We start from the raw sequence: 23,888 nt of genomic DNA, 5'->3' as shown, positions 1-23,888 counted from the left end.
CAGTAACTGAACACCGTCTGACCCTCCAGATCACCTTCAAACCAACTCATGTTAGAAATGTTCCTTTAACAGAGACACTCAGGAAGCAACGCTACAGACGAGCTTCATGTTCTATTGTTCTCCATCACCTGGTGGAGACAGAGGACCGTCTTCCTGCTCTCTGGTAACCTCCATTCTGAATGGAGCTGATTGTTCTCCATCACCTGGGGTGCATCCACATAGTCCCTCCTATTTCCTTTCCTATCCACTTTTCCTTCACCCCTGAAGTGTTTAAGTGGCGGCCATAAAGAACATTCAAATTCTCTATAAGCAAAGGAAAAAAGGCTCAATTCTTCCTTTAGAACCTCCTTTAGCCTAGGAACCACTGATGCTTCCTTTAGAACCTCCTTTAGCCTAGGAACCACTGATGCTTCCTTTAGAACCTCCTTTAGCCTAGGAACCACTGATGCTTCCTTTAGAACCTCCTACAGCCTAGGAACCACTGATGCTTCCTTTAGAACCTCCTACAGCCTAGGAAACACTCTTTCACCACAGGAGAGCAGATCATGCTGCCCCAAATAAAACATTTAAAGGAACCCGCTCAACCCATTCAGGGAAACTCAGGATGACTGAAAAGGGAGCAGGTCATGCTAGTTACTAAAGCAATAATCTGCCTAGAACTTTAAATCAGCTAGAACCCAGATCCAAACTAGGAATGTTATGCGGATGTTGTGAAACAAACACAGTAAAGTATTAGTGCAGCCTGTTCTCACTCTGATTGGTTCTTTATTCACCTGGCAGCCGTTTCCTTTGATTTACATTCAAACTTTGTGATATTTGAGATTCTATCAGAGGTTAGAACCGCGGGGGGAAAGTGGGGGAAATGTGCTTTTTGTATTCAATTTTCAGAAAATTTGTTTTTTCACAATGGCTGACGTCACAAACCTTCATTGCTGTCGGATTATTATGACGTCACAGAGTGGAAGTGTTGGCCGATTGTCAAAACAATGTGATGGGCTTTCCTAACTCCTTTAGGAAGGCTCCTACCACCTTTCCTTAACCCCGTGACGTCCTCCAGGGGGTTCAGGAAAAGTGGATAGAAGGGACTATTTAGAAGCACCCATGGTGAAGACCGAGGCGGCCTCCCTGATAACCACCATTCTGAATGGAATTTCTTGTGAGCCACCATTTTCTTTGTAGTTCCATCCCAGGTCTCACACACACACACACACACACACACACACACACACACACACACACACACACACACACACACACACACACACACACACACACACACACACACACACACACACACACACACACACACACACACACACACACACACACACACACACACACACACACACACACACACACACACACACACACACACACACACACACACACACACACACACACACACACACACACACACACACACACACACACACACACACACACACACACACACACACACACCTGAAATGATCACTAATCAGTAATCACTATCAATAGGCAAACTGCCAAAACCCAACATAATTAGTAGCCCCTGTGTGGACTGCACTACAGAAATGGTGCCACGTGATCCTTATGAGGCAAGAAATCCCTACAACTGTGTGCTGCTTACATTTCTGGCCTGGTGTCTTCTCCTCCTCCTGAATCCCTCAGCTGTCTTACTCTTTAGCTCACTCCACTTTCTTCCCGCTGTAGCTGCTCATCATGTTCCCTGAAAAGCATCAGGCACCATGACACCATGTGACATATTCTGCCCCATTAAAGAACTGAAAAAAGAATAAGGTACGTACACGAATTTCAAGATAGTTACTGTCATCTAACAGAAGAAACAGTCAATCATGACACAATACGAGTCACCTGAAACAGATAAAAACACTTTATTCACTGGTTATTGTCAGAGACTGAAAGGAGGAGGGCATCTTGTGAGCAACACCCTCCATTTCTGCATGTTTCAGTCACCGTCGGCCATCGTCGTTTGAACATTCTGCTGCAGGCACCGAGTTATAAGAGAATACTGGACTGTACACACAGGGAGGCAATAAAAACCAGCACATCCAGTCCGGCAATACTGCAAGGCCACCGTGGGCTACACTCACACACAGCTGGAGGAAAAGTCTGCGTACCGGTCCACGTCAGACACGTCACTGACCTTTGTGTTTTCACTGAAAGAACAAAACCGTGCAGAAAATTCAGTTTAAATTAATTTTAGTCTCGTTGTTGTTGTCCCATGTCCTTCTGGAAAGGTCTTTTTGTTCTTGTTTGTTTCGTCTCCGAGTTCAGACCTCTCGTAAAATAAATTATTAGAGAAGAATTTAACATCCTTGGCAGCGGTCTGCCCATATCTGTTTCCCAGGAAAGAGAGGAGAGGGCCCATCCATCATCAACTGACCTCGGCCTCTCTTCCTCTTCCTCAGTGTCTGGAGGCAGAAAGAAAAAGAAAAAGATGGCACTCTCCTGAGAAGAGTCATCATCTTACACGCAGCCGGGACATCATCCACTCAAGACCCTGGCACAACCTGAAGTGGAAGAGAAACGAATGGAGTGTTATACTCTTCTTACAGTAAAACCATCTGGGGTACAATGAGAGGACTGGATGCTGTTCTTACCCCTCCCCGGTGAGGGCGCAGCAGGCCTGGATGTGCCACTGGTGGTCTTTGACCGAGGTCAGCTGGAGGCTCTGAGAGATCTCAGTCACAGACATGCAGCCTTTCACATCTTGCTTGTTAGCAAAGATCAACAGACCTGCCTTTCGTAAATCCTGGAGGGAGAGAAGGAGCAATGAAAAAGTAAACAAATCCTGATCGTGTTAATGGAAACAAGCTCGAACATAGGGAGGCAAACATAATCCATATTTATACATCATTACAGTAATGTTTCAATATTTTAATTCCAATATTAAAGTCCTAAATGTCTGTGTGTCAGTAGACATGAATATTTTTATGGCATAGGAGATAAATACAGACACAGTACTGATCCAACAAGAAAATGTGAAAGCAGTTTTTTTTTTATATCCTGAGATATTCATAAAATACATTGCGACACATCATGGGAGTGATTTAGCCCAAAAACAATTGTAACTGTTGCTATTATACTGGTTCAAATATTTGAAATTCATAGTATTTCACACAAATAAAATATTTCAACTGCTACAATTACATTTGACAGAAAAAACTGCTTTGCTTTACATATAAATAACCAACTCCTTGCATCCATTGTGTCATTTGTAGTACAGACCCGCTGCTCAATGACATATTGTGTTTGATTTATTAAGTCAAATATGGTGAAAACATGAACACGGTAGCAGAATCTACTACAGTACACTCAGCAGCTGGTCAAAATGTCTTGTTTCCTGGGAAATCCCACATTAATCGATTTGTAAAATATGACGTATTCAAATGAACACAATTTATGAGCTGATGTCAAATTTACATAAAGGAACATTTTCTTCATAGAGAGCTTAAAGAGGGTGTTATACTACTCACTTCATGTGCAAGCATTCTGTAGAGTTCGTCTTTGGTCACAGAGATCCTTTCTCTGTCTGTGCTGTCGACCACCACAATTACAAACTAGTCAGTGGAGAAGGGGAGGAAAAACAAAGAGCTATTAATAAAAAATAATGCCAGACCACAGGCAAAATATCGAAGGCCTCGTCTTGACGGAACCCTTTCAAATGAAACTGCCTCATTTTGAGTTTTCATTTGAGAAAAGTTTTGTATTTACACAGCAATAATTTGAAAATCACGAAAATGATGAAAACGATGCAGTTCACATGTTGGCGCTGTTGGTTAGGGTTGTTATAATGAAACCACACACACACACACACACACACACACATGCAGCAGAGAACAACGAGCTCTAAACATTACCAAGGGGAGAACACAGACATTCTAGTGGACAGACTACCAAGTTGGATTGTTATTATGGTGACTGTCAAAATAAAACTCCCAAGTTGGATTGTTATTATAGTGACTGTCAAAATAAAACCACCAAGTTGGATTGTTATTATGGTGACTGTCAAAATAAAACCACCAAGTTGGATTGTTATTATGGTGACTGTCAAAATAAAACTACTAAGTCCCAGGAGAATATGGACTGTGAGACATGCCACTCTGGAGAAAACACAGTTCTTATTGTCGATCTCCCGAGCATGTGCAGAAGAACCATTTACTACAACTGTGATCACATGTGCAGTAGCAGCGTTTCAGAAAAGTTGCGTTTCCCTGGTTTACAGAGTCAGAGCATTCTCAAAAAGTTGTGTCCTCAGTGGCGACGACCACCATTGTTGTGTTAATGGGAACCCAAGATGCAGCAAAATGTTTCTGTTTACTGGAGAGCTTTCTCACTCAAGTCATCATCACTTGTTTTTCTCTTTATAGCGATTTGTAATGAAAGTCAAGGCAGAGACGTTTCCGTGGGTGGGAGATGTATTTCCAATCATTACTTGAAGACAAGAAAATACTATCAAACAGCAAAAACATTTAAGTTCATAAAGAAGAGATCCGGACCATATAGAGAACAATTCAGTCCCTATACGTCTACATATCTACCAAGTGAAGGGGAGGAATTGTGCGTCCTTGTTACCTCTGTGTTGGTGTAGTATGTATTCCACGAGGACCGGAGAGACTCCTGGCCACCGATGTCCCACATCAGGAAGTGGGTGTTGTTTACGACAATCTCCTCCACGTTGCTCCCAATCGTAGGGGATGTGTGCACAACCTCATTCATTGAACTGGAACACAGGAAAGGTGGAAGACGATCTCTTTATGACGTGGATCATCATAATCGGTAAGTGAACCGTTATATTTGGATACTTACAACTGGTAGAGAATCGTTGTCTTGCCAGCATTGTCCAGGCCCACAATGATAACTTTGTGTTCTGAAAACAAAAGAATTCACAGACCGTAATTGACATGAATATGTGGGTCAATTAAAGAGGACTCGATCTCATGTACAGACAGACAGACAGACAGACAGACAGATTCAAGTTCCTTGCTTGGTGGGACCAGACTGGCCTTATGTCCTCTGCTGTTAAATGAAAGTGAAACTTAAGTACGCGGGACGTCATAATCGTCCTCCACCCTGTGCGCAAGGTTCCAACCCTCTGCGGGGATTTTTGGGATCGTTACGTTACGCGTATCACCGGCCTGAATATTCCAATACTCGGGTCCAGCCCAAGTATTTTGGCCGTTTCAGTGTCGTTTAGCTTGAAATTCACCAGGAAAACCTGTCTGTTGTCCTCGTCAGGAAGGTTGTCCTCATTAAGGTGTGTTACCAGGTAAATATGTGTCCTGCACAGTGACATGTCCAGTACAGGGTGGAGCTCTGACCAGGTCTGCTCTTCACAGGTTCTACTGTACCGCCTCCGCCTCGCTCCGTTCAACTGGCTCTGCAGGCTGAGGTTCTGTTTTTAAACTTTATTTCAGTCAGCCAGCGTTGATAAAGCTCTGAAGGTGGAGTAAACGGCTCCGCAACATGGGGAGTGACGCATAAATCGCACGACACAACAAATCGATAATGAAATCCGTTGCCAACACTTTTAATAATGGAATTTTATCGATTTTATCGATTCGTTGTTGCAGCCCTAATGGCATCACCAAGGCTGTGAAAAACCCCAATAACCAGCCCCTCATTGCAATCAGGTGGGTTGCAACTGGGAGAGAGCTACAACATGCAGGACGGGGCTCAAGGACCGAGGTTGGAGACTTCTGAACTAGAGCATGATGGCGTCAAACCCACTCAGAACCTGCAGAGTAGAAGAGGAACATCAAACTTAGTGTTGCCCCTGAACTAAACTAAACCCAATTTCATCTCGAGTGGGCGGGACCGGTAATAATAGTGTCATAATAACATATAAATTTCAAATTTAAAGTTTTTCTTTGTTGCGGTGCAGAGTATACTTTGTTCAAAATGTCTATATTTTCACAAAACCAAACAATTCCGACTGAAAATGACTACAATCTCAACATAAAGCCAATTCTAATGATGCTAAATACAGTGAAATGTCAAAAAACCTTCTCTATAGCCGTTGTATTATGGGTGTTTTTACTAACTCACCCTGACAGCATGGCTTTGAGGCTAATCAGAATCACTTTATTAATATATTAAACTACAGATTGTTGCTTTTTGGGATAGTTCTCTGTAGTTTACTTTAGAACTTCAAGCAACCAGTGTTGGTCAATATATTGGTCGAGAACATATTTATACGGGTCAAAAATATATATTGTTTTTGTTTTTACTATACAATCATAAAATATTATCAAGCAGATTACAAAAAACAAAACAAAAAATTTTATTTGCATGGGGGGGGGCCTTCAAATTGTGCTTTCTAATGCATTCTGGACTACTACTACATTGTGATGTAATAAATTGCATAACTGAACTATAAAATTGGAAATATAAAATATAAAGGTGCACACGATATATTACATGTATATAATCTATACTAGGGTTGGGGCCCATCCGATCCAGTATCGGTATCGGGTTCCGATATCAACGAAATTCACGGATCAGAAATTTCCGATCCAACATGCAGAGATTTCTGATTCACGAAGCCTCGTCTGCTTCACTGTCACTGAAATCCCTGCTGCTGCTCTGCTCGCTGGCTGCAAACTGTGGACTGGGTTACCAGACTGGTAAAATATTGCTATAACAACCTCTAAATTTACACTTCAAAGTTTTTCTTTGTTGTGGTCACAGTGTGTGTAATGAAATTATCTATATTTTTGCAAGATCAAACAGTTAGTACTGAAAATGATTACAATCTCAACATAAAGTAAATTTTAATGAAACATTCTGGTACAAAACATAGTGAAATGTAAAAAATAACCCTTGTATAAATCCTCTATAAGCGCCTTGCTTGGTGGGACCAGACTGGAGCCTCTTGGTGGGTTTTGGCCCTCGGGCCTTATGTTCTCTGCTGTTAAGGGAAAGTGAAACTTTCATGTGCTCAGAGTACATGTGACGTCAAAATCATCATCCACCCTATGCGCTAGGCTCCGCCACTCAGCTGACTGCGCAGCCCAAATTTTGTGACGGCGCGATCTGTGCTCATGCTCCAGAGCTACTGGGTTCTTGTGTGAGGAGATCCTCCGTCTCCCGTCTGAACAATCACAACTTAAAAGCAAATAAAGATCCAGAGGCTCAGAACTCCTGAAGTGAAACAGAAACTACTTTACAAAAGGTGGAGAACGCCGGACAGTCGAAGTGGCGACAGTTTTGGGATTGTTACGTTACGTCATGGAATGCGCATGGAAGTGAGCCCCAGAGTGTAGTATGAATGCAAACGTGTAGCACCCGTGGCCCGGCACAGTCTGCGGACACGCAATGCAGAGATCATGGAGGGGCTGACGGTGACGAGCTTCAGAGAGCAGCACTGTGCTGTGGGGAAGCGACGAATATTCAGATCTCAAAACTAATCTCTCAACAGCGCCACAACATCTGAATATTCCAATACTCGGGTCCAGCCCAGGTATTTTGGCCATTTTAGTGTCGCTCAGCTTGAAATTTACCAGGAGAACCCGTCTGTTGTCCTCGTCAGGAAGGTTGTCCTCATTAAGGTGTGTTAACCAGGACTGCCACAAACAATTATTTTGATAGTCGACTAATCACCGATTATTTTTGCGATAAGTCGACTAATCAGATCAAACGTAAATTGAATGTAAAACATCCAGCTTATTGCACCAGCATGAAGCTGCTCTTATATATGCTGGTAGCAACAAACACTTGTTTAACTGTGAAGCATAAAGTGCAAACAGCTGAGTAAAGTAAGGAAAAGGCCTAAACAACACAAAAATAAATACTTCAACCTTATTTTTTAGGTTTTTTTCTTTCCTTAATTTGCCTTTGGCAGCAAACAAGAACAAAGAGGGAGGCACCTGAACGAAGGAATTATTAAAGTTTTGGTCTCACGGACTCAAATAGAACAAAAGTGCATTTTGTGCTCAGTGCTCACGACTGTTAACGTTTACCGCTTTATGAGTAAGTCGTTAGTTAGCTCTTTGTTTACGCTAATATTAGCAGCTAAGTAGCCAGTTAGCATACGGAGACGAAGGCTCCTCTTCATCGTTGTCACGAGCCACAACGTGCTTCCTGTTCAGGTGCTCGTGCATCGCACTTGTGCTGCCGTGGAAAGCCAGTTCTGTCTTGCAGATATTGCATTGCACACTTTTCTCTTTTGTTTTCTTAAAATGCTCCACACTCTGAGCTCCATTGCCGCCAGGTAGCCATGATACCAGAGTCCGTCTGGTAGAAATTCCGGTGACGTCACAGTTGACCCCGACTACCTCTACTGCGCATGTGTGTCAAGGACAGAAAGGGTGACATGGCAGTGGAAGGTCCCGCAGCAGTTTTGAGAGAAAAACAAAGATAAAAAAAAAATGACGGGTCGACTATTAAATTAGTTGTCGAAGATTTTAATAGTCAACTTAATCGTGACTCGTCGACTAATCGTGGCAGCCCTAGGGTTAATAGTTAAATTAAGTCGGTGCACCAGTGACGTTTCCAGTACAGGGTGTCGCTCTTACCAGGGCGACCTTACAGGTTCTACTGTAGTTCCAATCATTTGTGCTGCCTTGCTAATTGTGCCTCTGATTGGCTTGTCAGCCCTCACGCTGCACGGTAAACATAGACATTAACCAATTAACTCAGTGAATGCGAAAGTGAGTCCTAGCCAATCAGAGGAAGGGTAGGGTGGGGAATGGCTTCATCATTCTAGAGAAAAAAATAGAGAATCTAGCTCAGAGGTGTCCAAACTCGGTCCTGGAGGGCCGGTGTGCTGCATGTTCTCGTTCTCTCCCAGCTTCAGCATACCTGAATCTGATGATGATGTCATCACCAAGGTTGTGAACAAGCCCAATAACAAGCTTCTCATTGCGATGAGGTGTGCTGCAACGAGGAGAGCGCTAAACCCTGCAGGATGGAGTTTGGACACCACTGATCTAGATTTTAGATACTGCTGAGGATGTGGATGTGGGTGCAAGCAATGCTGACTGAACATAACAGATCACAGATAATACCCACTTATTTTTCAATCACACAGCATATGGATATCATTTTGTATGTATGAGTATGAAACCACAACTAACCAACCACATTTAGAGCAGAGAAGACAAGTGACAACAAAGTACTAATGAATATAAGTTATTTTAGGCTGTTTAAGATGCCTGAAGAAAACTTGTGGTGGAATTTCACATTCATGTCACTTCAGACACTTTCATAACTTGATGGTTCAACCTGAAATTCAAACATCTGTAAATGAAATGTGGCCTGTACCGGAGCATGAGTGCAGCTTTGCAAACAGACAGCTGGCACAGAGACAAATAACAGCCTGAATTACAAAAAACCAAAACCTTTTGTCACACAGGTGCATAATAATCTGCGTGCATGCATTCTCACTGAGCAAACTGTCACAGCTCTACATGCAGGCTGCACGGAGGTTGCAAGGTTTTTCTCTTTTCACACAGGAAGTCAAAGAGTATACTTTTCTCAAATGATTTGCTTGTATATGTCATTAAGCTTAAGCGTCTTCTTATCCTCCCACAAATACATTATTGGATTGCAAAAAGGAAAGTTTTTAAACCACATTTGAACATGATGTACAATGAATATTTTATTGTTTATGGTTGTTATTTTTATTCAAGTGCAGTTTTTTGTTTTATTTATTTAAGTTATTTAAAAGGTCTTGACATTCTAATTATAATGGTAAAGAATGAGGAATAAAAGTGTATTGCATTTATAGGGTATACTTGCATTATTATGATATATTATTATTACATTTGTGGTTAATTTGGTCACAATTATCATTTATTGGCAATAATTTGTAGGACAATATATTGTCCAGCCAAATTAGTTCTGGTCACAGGCTGAGTTCCCAGTCATTTCCGAATCGATTCTTAGATAATATAATAATTCTAAAGGTGTGATTGAGGTTGTGTGTTTCCATTCCCAGCATTCAAAACACTAGTGGTCCAGTGTGCACTCAACAGTTTTTGATTGTAATTGGCCGACTATACCGGTGAATAACTTCCTGCTGCCATTGTATTAGTCCTTCATTTGTGTGCCTGTGTTGTTGAACGAGGCTGAATCCATCATCTGGGCACAGCTGTGCAAAGACTTCCTGAAGGCTTGGAGGTGCAGCTGGGGTTAGATACAGGGTTAACAATAGAAGCTCTGCAGACTCCAGGGACAGGATGGATAGATGCAAATGGGAGTTTAATTCACAGATAGGTTCAGACTTATGGCACTCTTACTTACATTGAACATGTTGGTTCCCAAATATACGGCAGAACGAAAAAGCAATGAGAGATCATAAGAGGATTGAATTCCGCAAGTCACATCAGTTTTGTCCTCAGTCCTGGTCATTGGGGCCATGTGAAGCCTGTTTCAGAGCATTTAGCATTGCAGTACACCTCAGTCAAATGAATGGGTGGTTCCTGGGGACTCCGGCAAAGAACGTTTTAGAAGATTATGCTGCTGCAACAGACCCAATTAAAACTAATGCTCAACTATCAGGCACAAGTAGATGACTGCCAACAAAAGCTTGTACTATGAAGCAGGCGCAACCCTGTTGTTATCTGGCCTCACGTAGCCTAATATTTACTGGGATGGATAACTTGCAAAGCTGGTTATCAAGTACAGTAGTGCCAGAAAGTGTTTGCCCCCTTCCTGATTTCTTACCTTTTTGCATGTTTTCCACACTTAAATGTTTCAGATCAGAAAAACAAATTTAAACATTAGTCAAAGAGAAAAACACTTTTTCACACAGGGCTATGTTGCTTTGGATATTTTTCTTCTTCATTAATAAAAACCCTTCATTTAAAAACTGCATTTTGTGTTTACTTGTGTTATCTTTGACTAATGTTTAAATTTGTTTGATGATCTGAAACATTTAAGTGTGAGAAACATGCAAAAAGGTAAGAAATCAGGAAGGGAGCAAACACTTTATCACACCACTGTATATATCTATGTACAATTGCTCAAAAAGCGAACATTTCTAAAAACAGCTTAAACATTTATCAGGTAAAAATGCTAATTAGGCTAAAATAGTGAAAACAGCTCAAATGACTAAAGCTGCTGGGGCAAAAAAAAGGTAAATAGCAATTAAAACATATGCATGTTTTCAAGAATTACAGATTAAGATTGGTCCAACGTGTGGGAAGCACACCATTTGAACACCAACTCAAGAAATTGGTGTCAAATGCCAAAAATAAAAAGCACGCTGGTACATGTACAACAAGTATTCTGGAGAAACTGGGGGCATTTTGATCATTCTCATGCTTTTGGAAAATAACAGCTTTTTGAGAAAGTGGACTGGGACCTGGGACTTGGTAGTTTTATAGTGGACAGTCATCGTAATAACAATCCAACTACTCCCATTGTTACCGCTTATAGCACATTGTTCTCTGCAGGCATGTATGGGGTTTTATAATAAAAACAAATAGCAACACTTTTCACAACATCGATGTGTAAACATGATGCTCTTGCAAAAGAAAACATGAGAAAACAGTGCATTTTCATTTGAAACATTGTCATGTAAGGCCCTGTCCACACCAGCCAAAACAACCTGTTTTTTCTTCCCATAATTCTTAATAAGATTTCAGTCCACACGTCACAATGCCCATGGCTCAAAACAATGTAGTACATATGCCAGACCTTTAGGTGGTGCTGTAACAGAAATACATCAAAAACGTAGAGGAAGACAGAGAGAATACTCCTGCGTATTGTTTTAGGCAGACATTTTTGTTTTGGGTGTCCATCCCAAAAATCTGGGCGTACAAAAAGTAATTGGCCGGTGACCAGAGCGGGCGGGCAGGGGTCGATCTTAACGCCAGTCCGAGACGAGTACATATTTCTACAGACTACTACACATATCCGAGAGAGAGAGAGAGAGAGAGAGAGAGAGAGAGAGAGAGATAGAGAGAGAGAGAGAGAGAGAGAGAGAGAGAGAGAGAGAGAGAGAGAGAGAGAGAGAAATACTGCTACAGCCACAAGGCCGTAACTTGTAGAAACAACAGGTACTAGAAGTACTATATGAAGTACTTTGTCTTCAAAACAAAAGAGCACGGTGTCTCCATCAACACTGAAGCTCCACTGTGTAAACAGTGTTAGAGAACACGTCTGGTTAAGAGTGGAAACACTACTAACCTGCTACACTACTAACCTACTACACTACTAACCTGCCACACTACCTACCTGCTACACTACTAACCTACTAACCTGCTACACTACTAACCTGCTACACTACTAACCTGCTAAACTCCTGAAGGACAAACACCCAGACCTGCAGAAGGAGTTCAAAGAACCACAGCTAGTAACTTATATACCATGAAAATATAGCTCTGGAAAAAAATGTAAGCTATTATAAATATTAGTATTATAAATATAATAAATAATATAAAAGAATATAATATGAAAATATTTAATTTTAGCCATTTAATGTTATACAGATTACTGCATAGTAACAAACCATTTAAAGACATTGGTCCTACTTAAGACAGGCTGATCTAATGACTTTTTTGTCTTCTCTGTTTATTTGGAAAAGTATCGAACTACATGGTGGTATCGGTATCGATACCAAAATGTTGGTATCGTCACAACACTAGTCCCACCTGTGTCGATTCTGCAGATAGAATTCCTCAGCCTTTTGGAAGGAAAATTCCTCCTCTCTGCTTCAGCATTTGAACGCACCAGGATGTCAGAGAATTAGGAAACAATCAGAGGCCGCCTTTCAAAATGTATAAACCACATGGTATCAATTGATCAATCACGTTGCTCGTTACTGGGCGTAATACAAAACCAGAAGTAGGGCTGAACGATTTTGGAAAATAATCTAATTGCGATTTTTTTTCCTCAATATTGCGATTTAATATGCGATTATTTTTTCAAGGTCCTCCTCTCATGTATTTTTCCACAAACAAGCAATAAATCAATGTATTATAATAAACAATATCAGATTTATTATACATAAATTGTTCTTTCTTATAGGCGAGGCTTATGTTAAGATAAAGTCAAATGAAGCATGTATTAATATGAAAGACAGTTTATTTATCTTCTACTTCAATTACAGTAGTAAACTTACTAAGTACTGTGACTTGCAGTCTTGTAAGCGTTCACCACAACAAGCCAAGCGCTGGTCCATTGTGCTGATCAAAGCCCTAAACCAGGCTGGGTCACTATACTAATGCTGCGCTGGACATTAAGGATTTTCAGCAGTTTGCTCATCTACACTGCAGTAGGGAAGCACCGATCCACGTTGTTTCACTTCCGATCTGATTCTTTAATTTGGATATCTGCTGATACGATTCTGATAGGAGAGCTCTGTTTGCTTTAACATTATTAATATCATCATTATTGTTGATTTTATATGAGGCTGTAATAAACTCCTCTCTACAGTAAAGTTTGAAATGTACTAATGTATGCATGTATTCTCTCAAAAGACAACTTGAGGTTAATATCAGGACAGAAAAAGAAGCAGCACTAAGTATTTTAGTTCCATGTGGACAATGTGGGGGTCTGCGTGACGTCATCATCTCATAATAAACTAGTTCTATCTTTAAAAGCTCAGAATGACTTTATTAATCTCTCGGGAAATTCTTGAGCAAGGCAGCAGCAACAGCAGTGCTTCCAGCTCGAACACAACACAAATGATTGGGACTATTTTCAGGGAGTTTAGCGTGGAGTAGGACGCAGCTTCAAGGAGGTGTGAATCGCCTGCTGACAGCCTGGAGGAGCTGCTGCTCATTGTTTTGATGTCAGTGCTGTTCTCCTCCCAGAGCTGGAGTTTGAAAACGCTGACGTCTGGCTGCAGAGCGCCGCCCTGCTGGACTACGGCTTTGCTAACATCCACGTTGCTGTGTTGCTTTGTTAACATCCACGTTGCTGCGTTGCTTTGCTAACATCCACGTTGCTGTGTTGCTTTGCTAACATCCACATTGCTGTGTTGCTTTGTGGTGTTTTGAGTGTAAAATCCCTCCAAACAGCAACATGTTGTCATGAAAAGTTGGATAGCACAGTGCTACTTCCCTAGCCTGCTCGCTGGCTAAGAACTGTGGACTGGATTTCCTGACTCATTCCTCCTGGTCTCATTGAGACCCGCCTCCCTTCAGGAAATCCAGTCCACAGTTTGCAGCCAGCGAGCAGAGCAGCAGCAGGGAAACACTGGGGATCATTTCAGCACCGTGAAGCAGACCAGGATCATGGGGCAGAAATCTCTGCAGGTTGGATCAGAAATTACTGATCAGTGAATTATGTTGATATCGGAACCCGATCCTGGATCGGATCGCTCCATCCCTAGAAACCAAGAGCCCGTTCGGGCAGATGACACGCGCAGGACGCGCGAGTCATCAAGTGACCAGATCACGTGAGCAGTCAAATAGCAGCCCTTGCGATTAGAAAATTCTGTTTTATCATATCGCGATATCGCAAATGCAATTGATCGTTCAGCCCTAACCGGCAGTCAGTTGCGAGTTGTGTACTTGAGACGATAATTTGCTCTATTTTGGCAAAAAATAAGGATTTAAACAAAATTAGACATGACGTGTAGTGAAGGACATTATAGACCAGGGGTCCTCAATAGGCGCCGGCCCATCAGCTGCCCATCAACGTGAAATAAAGAGGGATTTGTGGGGGAAAATGTGCTGCTCTAACTTGTTTGGACCTCATCCCACACCGTAGTTGGAGCCGGAGTCTGTGCGTGTCTGACGTAAATACATCAATGAGAGCTCTCCTCGGACATCCACGGATTTCAATTTTACGACCTGCGAAGTAACTCAAAATTAAACACAGAAACAACACAAGCTGCAGTGTGAAAAAGCGCAAAGTAGAAAAGCTTCAGTTGAACTGTGACTGCCTGGACTGAACAGGTTAGTTTTATATTACTGACCCATACTTGATCAGCCGCAGACCGGAGCTGTCCGCTGCGGCGGGCTGAAATGGGCCGTTGCGTATCGTATTTTTCTGTCATCAATCTGTCAGGAATGTGGAGAATGTGGAGAATCTGTTCTGATCAGTTGTGGATTTTGCTGTGAGAGACGTGTCCAGCTGGCCAGGACGCATCGAGCAGCAGAGGACATGAGAATCACCGTCTCAGGTGCATCTTGTGGAGGCGCCGGGTAAGTCAGGTCAGCAACTGGGTATAAAAACATCTGACTCCACCCCCCATGACTCCACCCCCCCATGACTCCACCCCCCCAGTTCTTCTCCCAGCAGCTACTGAACAGTGGACACACTCCAGAGTGCTCAGCATTCAGAGAACCTCCATGGAGTTGATCAGAGAGGAGGATGCTGCAGGGAGCGAATGCTGACACTCTGTAGAACACATCAACACATCACTACTAATCCACACGCTCAGTTACTAACTTCACCAGTACAGGTGGTTCTTGATGTTCTTGAAAGATTATTATTATTTTTATTGGAGCCAAAAAGATGTTCCAGGAATATGAGGAATGTCAGGCCCTTTTAAGAACCATCTTCAGATGCATTAGGTCACATGAAGAACTCAGGAATGTGGCAGGAATGATGGAAAATGATCTTGGTAACTGTCTGATAGTACTGCAACAAGAAGAGTGGAGGATTGGGTGGAGGATTGGGTGGAGGAGTGTTCTTCACCTCTGATCTCTGACTTAAAGAAACAGAATCAGAAACAGACTTTCTGATGCTCATCTTGACCTCAGGACTGAGACGACAGGATACATCAGAGGGATTTCCTCATCCCATCACTTTTCTCACTGTTTGGTCAGTGAATTCATTCGTTTTTGTTTATTTGGCATCTAACTGGTGTATTAGAACAAAAAATACAACAATAGTAATAATAAGTTATATATCAGTTTTTATACTTCAAATAATTAAAAACAAATGGATGAAATGAGAAGAGAAACCAAAGCAGCACTGAAACAACAATTATGGAATTTAAAAAGTAACAAACTGTAAATCTCTCCTGTGTTTCTGTCTCCGTCTCTCTCAGTCACTAAATAATTAGATAGTTGGTTTTACACTTACTTTTTTCAAAAGTGCTTTTTTATGTCACCCTCAACACAAACTTTGAAAATCCCAGGCTTAACTTATTACTACAACCACCTTGACTACTATTACTCATAATAATAATGATAACAACAATAATAATAATGTAACAGTAGCTAACATTTGCAATTAAAACAACTTTTACTGACATTGTGCAAAAAACCTGCGACGGTTCCGGCCCTTGGTTTGGCAAGCTGGACAGATTTTGGCCCTGGGGGGGAAGTAATTGAGGACCCCTGTTATAGACAGACTTTAGACGGCTTTGAACAACCTGTTCACTATTTATTCGGTCGTCTTTTCCGAAAATTGACCGTCCAAATGACGGCTGGACGACTCGCTGCCTGAAACTATGTTTTAATCTCACACCAAACAAACAGACAAACTCAACTAAGACCATGCTCCTGCTTGTCCTCGTATTTGACGAATCCAATGTCTCGCCTTATTAAACCAAATAGCATCAGTAGCTTCTGCAGCATGATGTCCGCAGTTGTTGTTGTTGCTGTTCAGTGACATCATGGAGAGGGTTGCGGGGCCATGGTTCGAGAGGTGGGGCAATGACGTCACCTTTTTCCACAAACGTGCATTTTGCCCATCCACACATCAAAGCTAAGGCGGCGTTTAAAAATGTCCCCACTCTTACATTAATGACCCTAAATCTTTATTCACAGTAAGCATGGTGTTTCCATCAGGGCTTTTCCACCTTAAAGAACCAGGTTGTAGTTCGGGGCCAGTGCCAGGGCCAGTTCTTAAATGAGCACACCAAAACGTGTTACGTCACTGATTTCAACAATTTCGCGCTCATCCAGGAACCAGGACACAGCCTGTATTCATGGGTTTAGTCCGGGTCACTCCATCTAGTCTGACCTGAACCTCTGATGCACCAAAGAGCCAGAAGACATTACGTCTCTTCTTGTCTCTATTGGTGCTTTTTCATGTCCGTCTTGTTTTAGTCCGGAGCCCCAGAGTGGACATAGAGAGGAAAAATAACACGTGGATGAGTTTGGGGCTTATTTTTCAACATTTGAGCATTACACACTGTGACTTTCTGCTGCTTTCCCTTTATTTTTGGACGTGTCTGAATCAAAAGCTTCAACATGGAGGAATGGAGGTGTAGAATGATAGAACGCTGCTTTACAGACGTTTCCATGGTAACCTACGTAAAGACACTGATTAAAATTCTCTTTCACGTGAAGCCGTTAAAAGGCTCATTTTATGCCTATAAACTCCAGCTTTCATTTACAGCAGTATGTAGTTTGTTTAGTAGTTGCTGATGAACTAAAAGTATTCATTATAAAGAAGTTCTGTGGGTTAGAAAACAACAATGGAGCGTCTCATAGCGGAGCGCAATGCAGCCTCACACTGGATTGCGACGTGACGCTAGTTATAATAATGTTACCATGAAAAACGTGAGAAAAAGAACAAAGGAAAACTGCTTCTAAATTCTATATCCACCGAGCACGGCAGCGCTCTTGAGAGCCGCGGCGCCGCGAACGCGGATTAAATAATCTCGTTCCCTCGTATTATTAACTTCAGGGAATGACTTATTATATCGTCCCCACGCGTTCTTTATGTTTTTCTCTATAACCACTCCGGGGCTACATGTTCGCTGGAGTTTTCAGAAAGCCGGTTCAACCTTGCTTCCGCCTTGTAGGTAGTGATAACTCCAGAGATAACTCCAGAGATAACTCCAGAGATAACTCCAGAGACAACTCCAGAGACAACTCCGCCCCCAGCTGATGATGCGTCTGACCCCAGTCTGGCTCCGCTCTGGCCCAGCAACAATGTGGGGTCAGCTTAGCACCAGTTTAGCCCCTGATAGGCCGGGGCTTTTGGTAGTGGAAAGACAAAGAACTGTTGCTAAGGCTGGCCCTGGACCAGAACTAGAACCTGGTTCTTTCTGGTGGAAAAACCCCCCATGAGGTGCGTTGGATAAAATATGCAGGGTTGTGGCCCTATAGGTATTTGGAATCCGTGCATAGATCTTTACTATATTCTGCTTTGTTCTAAACATCAGAACAAAAGAGCTGGTCATTAAACCTAACCTAAACAGGTCCAACTCGGTATTGTCTATTTATTGTTGTTGGCTGCACAATGAGGTGAGAGTACAGCGTTTCAGTGTGAAGTCCTCCATGGACCCTTATTGTCTAGAGCATTGTGCTGATGCAGCTGACCCCCACTGTGCTGCTTGTGGAGCCATCACCAGTCAGCCAGGGCTCGGTGTTCATGTTACACACGTTTCGTAATGAGCTGCTTACTGATTCAGGCTCAGTTCACACGGATCGACCTGCTTTCACATACCTGCACTGCCGGACTGCATCAGAAATACAGAGTTAACAGAGTTAAGGCAAAACTACACTTAAAATGGCGAAACACTGACAACAATGTTGAAAGCACAGGACAGATAGACGAGGCAGCCTGGACAGATAGACGAGCCAGCCTGGACAGATAGACGAGCCAGCCTGGTCAGATAGACGAGCCAGCCTGGACAGATAGACGAGCCAGCCTGGACAGATAGACGAGCCAGCCTGGACAGATAGACGAGCCAGCCTGAACAGATAGACGAGCCAGCCTGCCACCTGTGTGCACTTCTAAAGACACAACTGATATATGAAGGCTAATGAGCTCGTGAGACCCGAGCAGGGCCTTCACTTTTAGCTCCACGGATTCGACACTTTTAGGATTAAAGGCGGGAGCCCAGTCTTACCTTGGTGATTAAAAAGCCTCCATAGCTTGGTGAATAATATCCCCATGGCTGTCGAGGACGGGTTTCGATGCCAGCTTGTACGGATCTCCCAGCTTCGCTTGGCGGTGACAACACAGAGGCTCCAACTCCAGCAGCCAGCTAGCCGCTACCTACACCGACGGAGAGCGGCCGCGGCTTCCCGGGACGGCCGCCATTCTTCTGCGGAGTACACTCAGCGGATATTTCCACCTCCCCCCCCCCCCCCCCCACACACACACACACACACACACACAGAAACACGCAGGTGTCCGCGTGGCGGTGGCTCTGTGGGAACCAGAGTGGGAGCGAGAGCAGAGCAGAGCAGCAGTCAGTTCCAAACAGCTGGCGGTGGTGGTGAAGGCAGGCGCTGCGCTGTCACCGCTGCGCATGCGCAGAAAGAGACTCCGCTCAGGAACAGACAATTTCGGTTGTTGATTTAATGTCATTTGTTTTAGCTTATTTGAAATTATTTGGTTATCTATTGTAGTTATAGTATATATATAGTTATATATAGTTTTTTTATATAGATGTTTTTGTTTTTTTTTAATTTAAATTTTTTTATTATTTTTCCACAAACATAACACAATTATATATACATATCAATGTATAAAACTCTTCAAACACAATCCCCCCCCACCCAACAGAACAAACAGAGGGAGACCATTGACTCATTCTGTATGGCTTTGGTACTAAAAGAAAAACTAAACAAAAAACAAAACAAAACCGGAGAAAAAACAAACAAAAAAAAAAAACATAAGAAACTGAGGTTCTGTTTTATAGTTGTGGACATACCGCGTCCCTTCCTCATGCAGTCATCATTGCATTGTATCTGCCCCATTTCTGTTTATATTTGTGCACCTTATTGGTGATCCTGTAAGACGTGTTTTCATAAGCAGCAACCTTTGACAGTTCAGCAGTCCGTTCATCAAATACGGGAGTTCCTGTGGATTTCCAGTGTCTGAGCAGAATTTGTTTTCCAATTCTGATCACAGTCTGTGTCCAGTCCTTCAGTGCATTAGGCAAATTCAGCAAAACCTTTGAGTGTCCAAGAACATACAATGATGAACAGAAATCCAAGTGTACACCTGGTACATTTTGTATAAAATGATGTATTCTCATCCAGAACAGTTGAATTTGTGGACAAGACCACAGCACATGTATTAAAGTACCATCACAGTGTTTACATTTCTAACATAATGTTGAATCTAGCAACCCCATTCTAAATAATCTACTTGGTGTCCAATAAAAGCGGTGTAATATTTTAAACTGCAGTAGTCTCACTCTCAGTACCACCATTGGCACATATTTCTGCCCACTCCTGGTCATCAAAAGAAATCCCTAAATCTTTTTCCCATACCCATTTCAGAGAGGCCATGTTTTTATTCTCACCGAGGCTGAACAACCGCTTGTAATATTTTGAAGCCCCCCCCCCCCCCCAAATATCTTAAAAATTGCCTTTACTGGATCTGCAGTCTGTGGGGCCTGATACTGTGAACTAAACACTCTTTTCAAAGCATGACGAATCTGAAAGTACTTCCACATGTGGTTCCTGCCCAGCCCATATTGTTGTGATAGATCCTCCAATGATTTAATTATATTCCCACTGTACAGGTCCCCCATAGTGCAAATCCCTTTATCCAACCATTCGGTCCATAAGAAGGAAACTTTATTAATACAAACGTTTGGATTCAGCCAAATACTGGATGTACAATTTAGATAAGGGTCAACTTCTACAATCTTTAGAATTGTTTTCCACATCTCCTGAAGATGTGATATAATAGGGTGGAATTTGTTACCCTTCCTAATTTTGCTTGACAGACAGTTTCTTAATGCTAAAGGTGCTGCTGCAGATTGCTCTAAGGAGTGCCATGGTGGGGGCGCTCTGGAGGCAATGCCCAATGTGCAAGGTGTCTCAAGCTGTATGTGTAGTAATAAAAGAGTAGTCTTGGGAGTCCCAGGCGCCCCCCTCTTTCTACAGGCTGTGGAAGTTTCCCAAGATGCATTTGTGGGCGCTTACCATTCCAGAGAAAATCTTTACAAATAATATCAAATCTTTTGAAATAACTTAGAGGAATCTGTAGGGGGAGAGAATGTAGCACATAGTTGAGTTTTGGAATTGAATTCATTTTAAGTGCATTAACCTGACCCCAGCGAGACGAGGACAATGATGACCAGCGTTTCACATCCACAGAGATTTTTTGCATCAGTGGGTCAAAGTTCACTTTAATAAGATCACCCAGATGAGGAGGAAACAGAATGCAGAGATATTGTAAACCTAGGCCAGGCGAAATTACACTCCTGAAACAATGCTGTGGGACAAATAATGCTGTGGGACAAATAATGCTGTGGGACAAACAATGCTGTGGGACAAATAATGCTGTGGGACAAATAATGCTGTGGGACAAACAATGCTGTGGGACAAATAATGCTGTGGGACAAATAATGCTGTGAGACAAACCTTTGTCAGTGGCAGGGCCTCTGATTTTGCCCAGTTAACTTTATACCCTGAAAATTTGGAGAATGAGTTAATTATATTAAGCACTGAAGGAATAGATACCCGAGGATCAGATACAAACAGCAAAATATCGTCCGTGTATAACATCAATTTATGAATAGATCCCTCAATGTCAATTCCGCAAAAGTTCTCCTCCTGTCGGATCGCTGCTGCTAGTGGTTCTAATGCTAAGCAGAACCAACCCGGGCTGAGTAGTGAGCCTTGGCGGGTTCCCCTGCTTTGTCTAAAGTAAGGAGAAATGTACCCCTTTGTTTGAACCGCGGCCTCTGGTTGATAGTATAATAATTGAATCCACCTGATAAATATCCTGCCAAATCCCAAAATTTCCAGTAATTTAAACATATACCCTCACTGGACCCGATCAAAAGCATCAAGCGAAATAGCAGCCATTGGAGAGTCCAAGCCTGAAACTGCCCACATCACATCAATAAACCTTCTTATATTGTCGGTTCAGATTCATTTAGTAATGATCCCCACCTGGTCTCTATGTATTAGAGAGGTGATAACTTTGTCCAATCCATTGGCTAAAATTTTTGACAATATCTTTGCGTCCAGAGATATCAGAGAAATAGGCCGATAATTTTTTCTCTCATTTGGGTCTATGTCTTTTATCACAATGAGTGTAATCAGAGCTTGAGATAACGTTTGAGGTAGTTCCCCGCTCTCAAATGATTCCATGTACATATCATATAGTAGAGGAGTTAACTCGGTCACATAACATTTAAAGATTCTGCCGTATACCCACCAGGGCCTGGAGCTTTATCCTTTGGTAAGCCTTTAATAACTCTCACTAGTTCCTCCTGAGTTATTGGGGAATCAAGATCTTTCTTTTGTTCTTCGGATAATTTTGGTAGGTCTAATTTCTCAAAAAATTCTTTCATATTCTCATCCTCATTACTACAGTCCGACGTATACAGCTCCCTATAGAAGTCTTTAAAGGCATTATTAATATCAACAGATTTAGTGAGGGGGTCTCCTCCTGGGGCTCGGATTGCAGGGATCAGTGAAGATACTTCCCTCTGTTTTAAGCCGTGAGCTAACAATTTCCCCATTTTGTCCCCAGATTCAAAGTATTTTTGTCTCATCCTAAAACTCTACTTTCTGAGACAGGATACAGTTATATTCATATTTTAGTTTAGTTAATTCTCTGAGACCATTAGTATTGAAGCACCTTTTCAAATCAGTTACCAATTTCTTAATTTTGCTCTCAAGGTCCGTCTGCTTCATAATACTTTTCTTTTTCTTATGTGACGCATATTGTATGACAAACCCTCTTACCACTGCCTTGAGAGCCTCCCAAGCTCCTCCAGCAGGGGGCGCAGTGGGGACATTTACAGCAATGTAAGAGTTAATATGACTCCTCAACGCCTCCATGAATTCAACTTCTTGCAGTAAAGAAGAATTGAACCTCCATCTTGGCATTCAAATCTTCTCAATAACAGGAAGCAACTCGAGTAGTACTGAGGCATAATCTGATATCAAGATACTCCCAACTGAGCATATAATGTCCCACTTCAAAAGAGATTTGGAAATCAGATAGAAATCTATAGGAGAGAAGGTCTTATGAGGAGCAGAGAAGAAGGTGTAATCTCTGTTGGTTGGGTTTAAAGTTCTCCACACATCAATTAATCCAGAATTCTCACCCAGACTTTGGACTGTCTGTGCAGCTTTCTTGCTGCTACACCTGACGGAGCTCCTTCACCTGACGGAGCTCCTTCACCTGACGGAGCTCCTTCGGTCCAGAACTGGATCCATCACTAAGTTAAAATCTCCTCCAATTGCAATTTGATCATTTCCCATATGTTGAATTTTAGCCTCCAGCTCGCCAAAGAAATCTGTCTCACCCCCATTTGGAGCTTAAATATTAACTAATGTAACCAGTTGAAACTGTATTTCTGCCCAAATTATAATTACCTTGCCTTCTGTATCCTTAAATACCTTAATACATTTAAACTGCAGTTTTTTATTAATTAGAACTATTACTCCCCTACTCTGACCCAAGCCCCCACTACTATACACATGACCAACCTGATCTCTGCATAATGTATCCGACTCTAACCCGGATAAATGTGTTTCCTGCATAAATACTATATCAGCCTGTTTGGACTTCAGTACCGACATCATTTTCTTCCGCTTATTTAAATGCCCGAGTGCCTTCACCCTCCACCCTCCACCCTCCACCCTCCACCCTCCACCCTCCACCCTCCACCCTCCAGGATGTGAAATGCACATTATTTATTCTAGATGACATATAGACAGATTACAAAAGAAAAGAACCAGGTACACATACACAAAGCCATATTTCCTATCCTATTTCAAAACTGTAACATTGCCCCCCCCCCCCCCCCCCCCCCCCCCCCCACCACCACCACCACCACCACCACCACCACCACCCAACTAAAAACACAAGGCGCATTAACCTGAACTCTGGACCTAATAGAACAACACAGCACACCTGTCGGACAGTGATCCGTCGATTGAGTGACTCCATCACCTCCACCAACATTATACTTTGGAACCGTCCACCACCAACCAAATTTATCATATATTATCATGTGAAACTCTATTAACCGCTATTAACCAAGTAATCCCTGCACAGTTAGACTCACGTGAAGTTCAAATGTCACTGAGCTTCCATTT

General features: G+C 42.3%; 1 protein-coding gene across 1 annotated transcript; it reads right to left on the bottom strand.

The window, feature by feature from the left end:
• Positions 1 to 1,858: 1,858 nt before the first annotated feature.
• arl5a (ADP-ribosylation factor-like 5A) lies at positions 1,859 to 19,124 on the bottom strand. The gene is made up of 6 exons (XM_080478776.1): positions 18,716 to 19,124; positions 4,813 to 4,873; positions 4,579 to 4,726; positions 3,480 to 3,563; positions 2,604 to 2,755; positions 1,859 to 2,513 (listed from the first exon to the last, which is right to left on the bottom strand). The coding sequence occupies exons 1-6, from the start codon at positions 18,759 to 18,761 to the stop codon at positions 2,465 to 2,467; spliced, it is 540 nt and encodes a 179-aa protein (XP_080334902.1). The 5' UTR covers positions 18,762 to 19,124; the 3' UTR covers positions 1,859 to 2,464.
• Between the last annotated feature and the right edge of the window lie 4,764 nt (positions 19,125 to 23,888).

The sequence above is a fragment of the Lipophrys pholis genome (assembly GCF_963383615.2).
Source record: "Lipophrys pholis genome assembly, chromosome: 13".
Lineage (NCBI taxonomy): Eukaryota > Metazoa > Chordata > Actinopteri > Blenniiformes > Blenniidae > Lipophrys > Lipophrys pholis.
The sequence above is the reverse complement of the archived record's forward strand: the minus strand, read 5'-3'. Positions and strand labels throughout refer to the sequence as shown.

What these genes read in the sequence shown, in the direction of transcription:
- arl5a (XM_080478776.1), bottom strand. Translation starts at nt 18,761, where the DNA reads ATGGGGATATTATTCACCAAGCTATGGAGGCTTTTTAATCACCAAG. An exon ending in ACAACGATTCTCTACCAGTT is followed by an intron (nt 4,727 to 4,812) that starts GTAAGTATCCAA and finishes CCTGTGTTCCAG; the next exon opens with TTCAATGAATGAGGTTGTGC. An exon ending in CATACTACACCAACACAGAG is followed by an intron (nt 3,564 to 4,578) that starts GTAACAAGGACG and finishes TCCACTGACTAG; the next exon opens with TTTGTAATTGTGGTGGTCGA.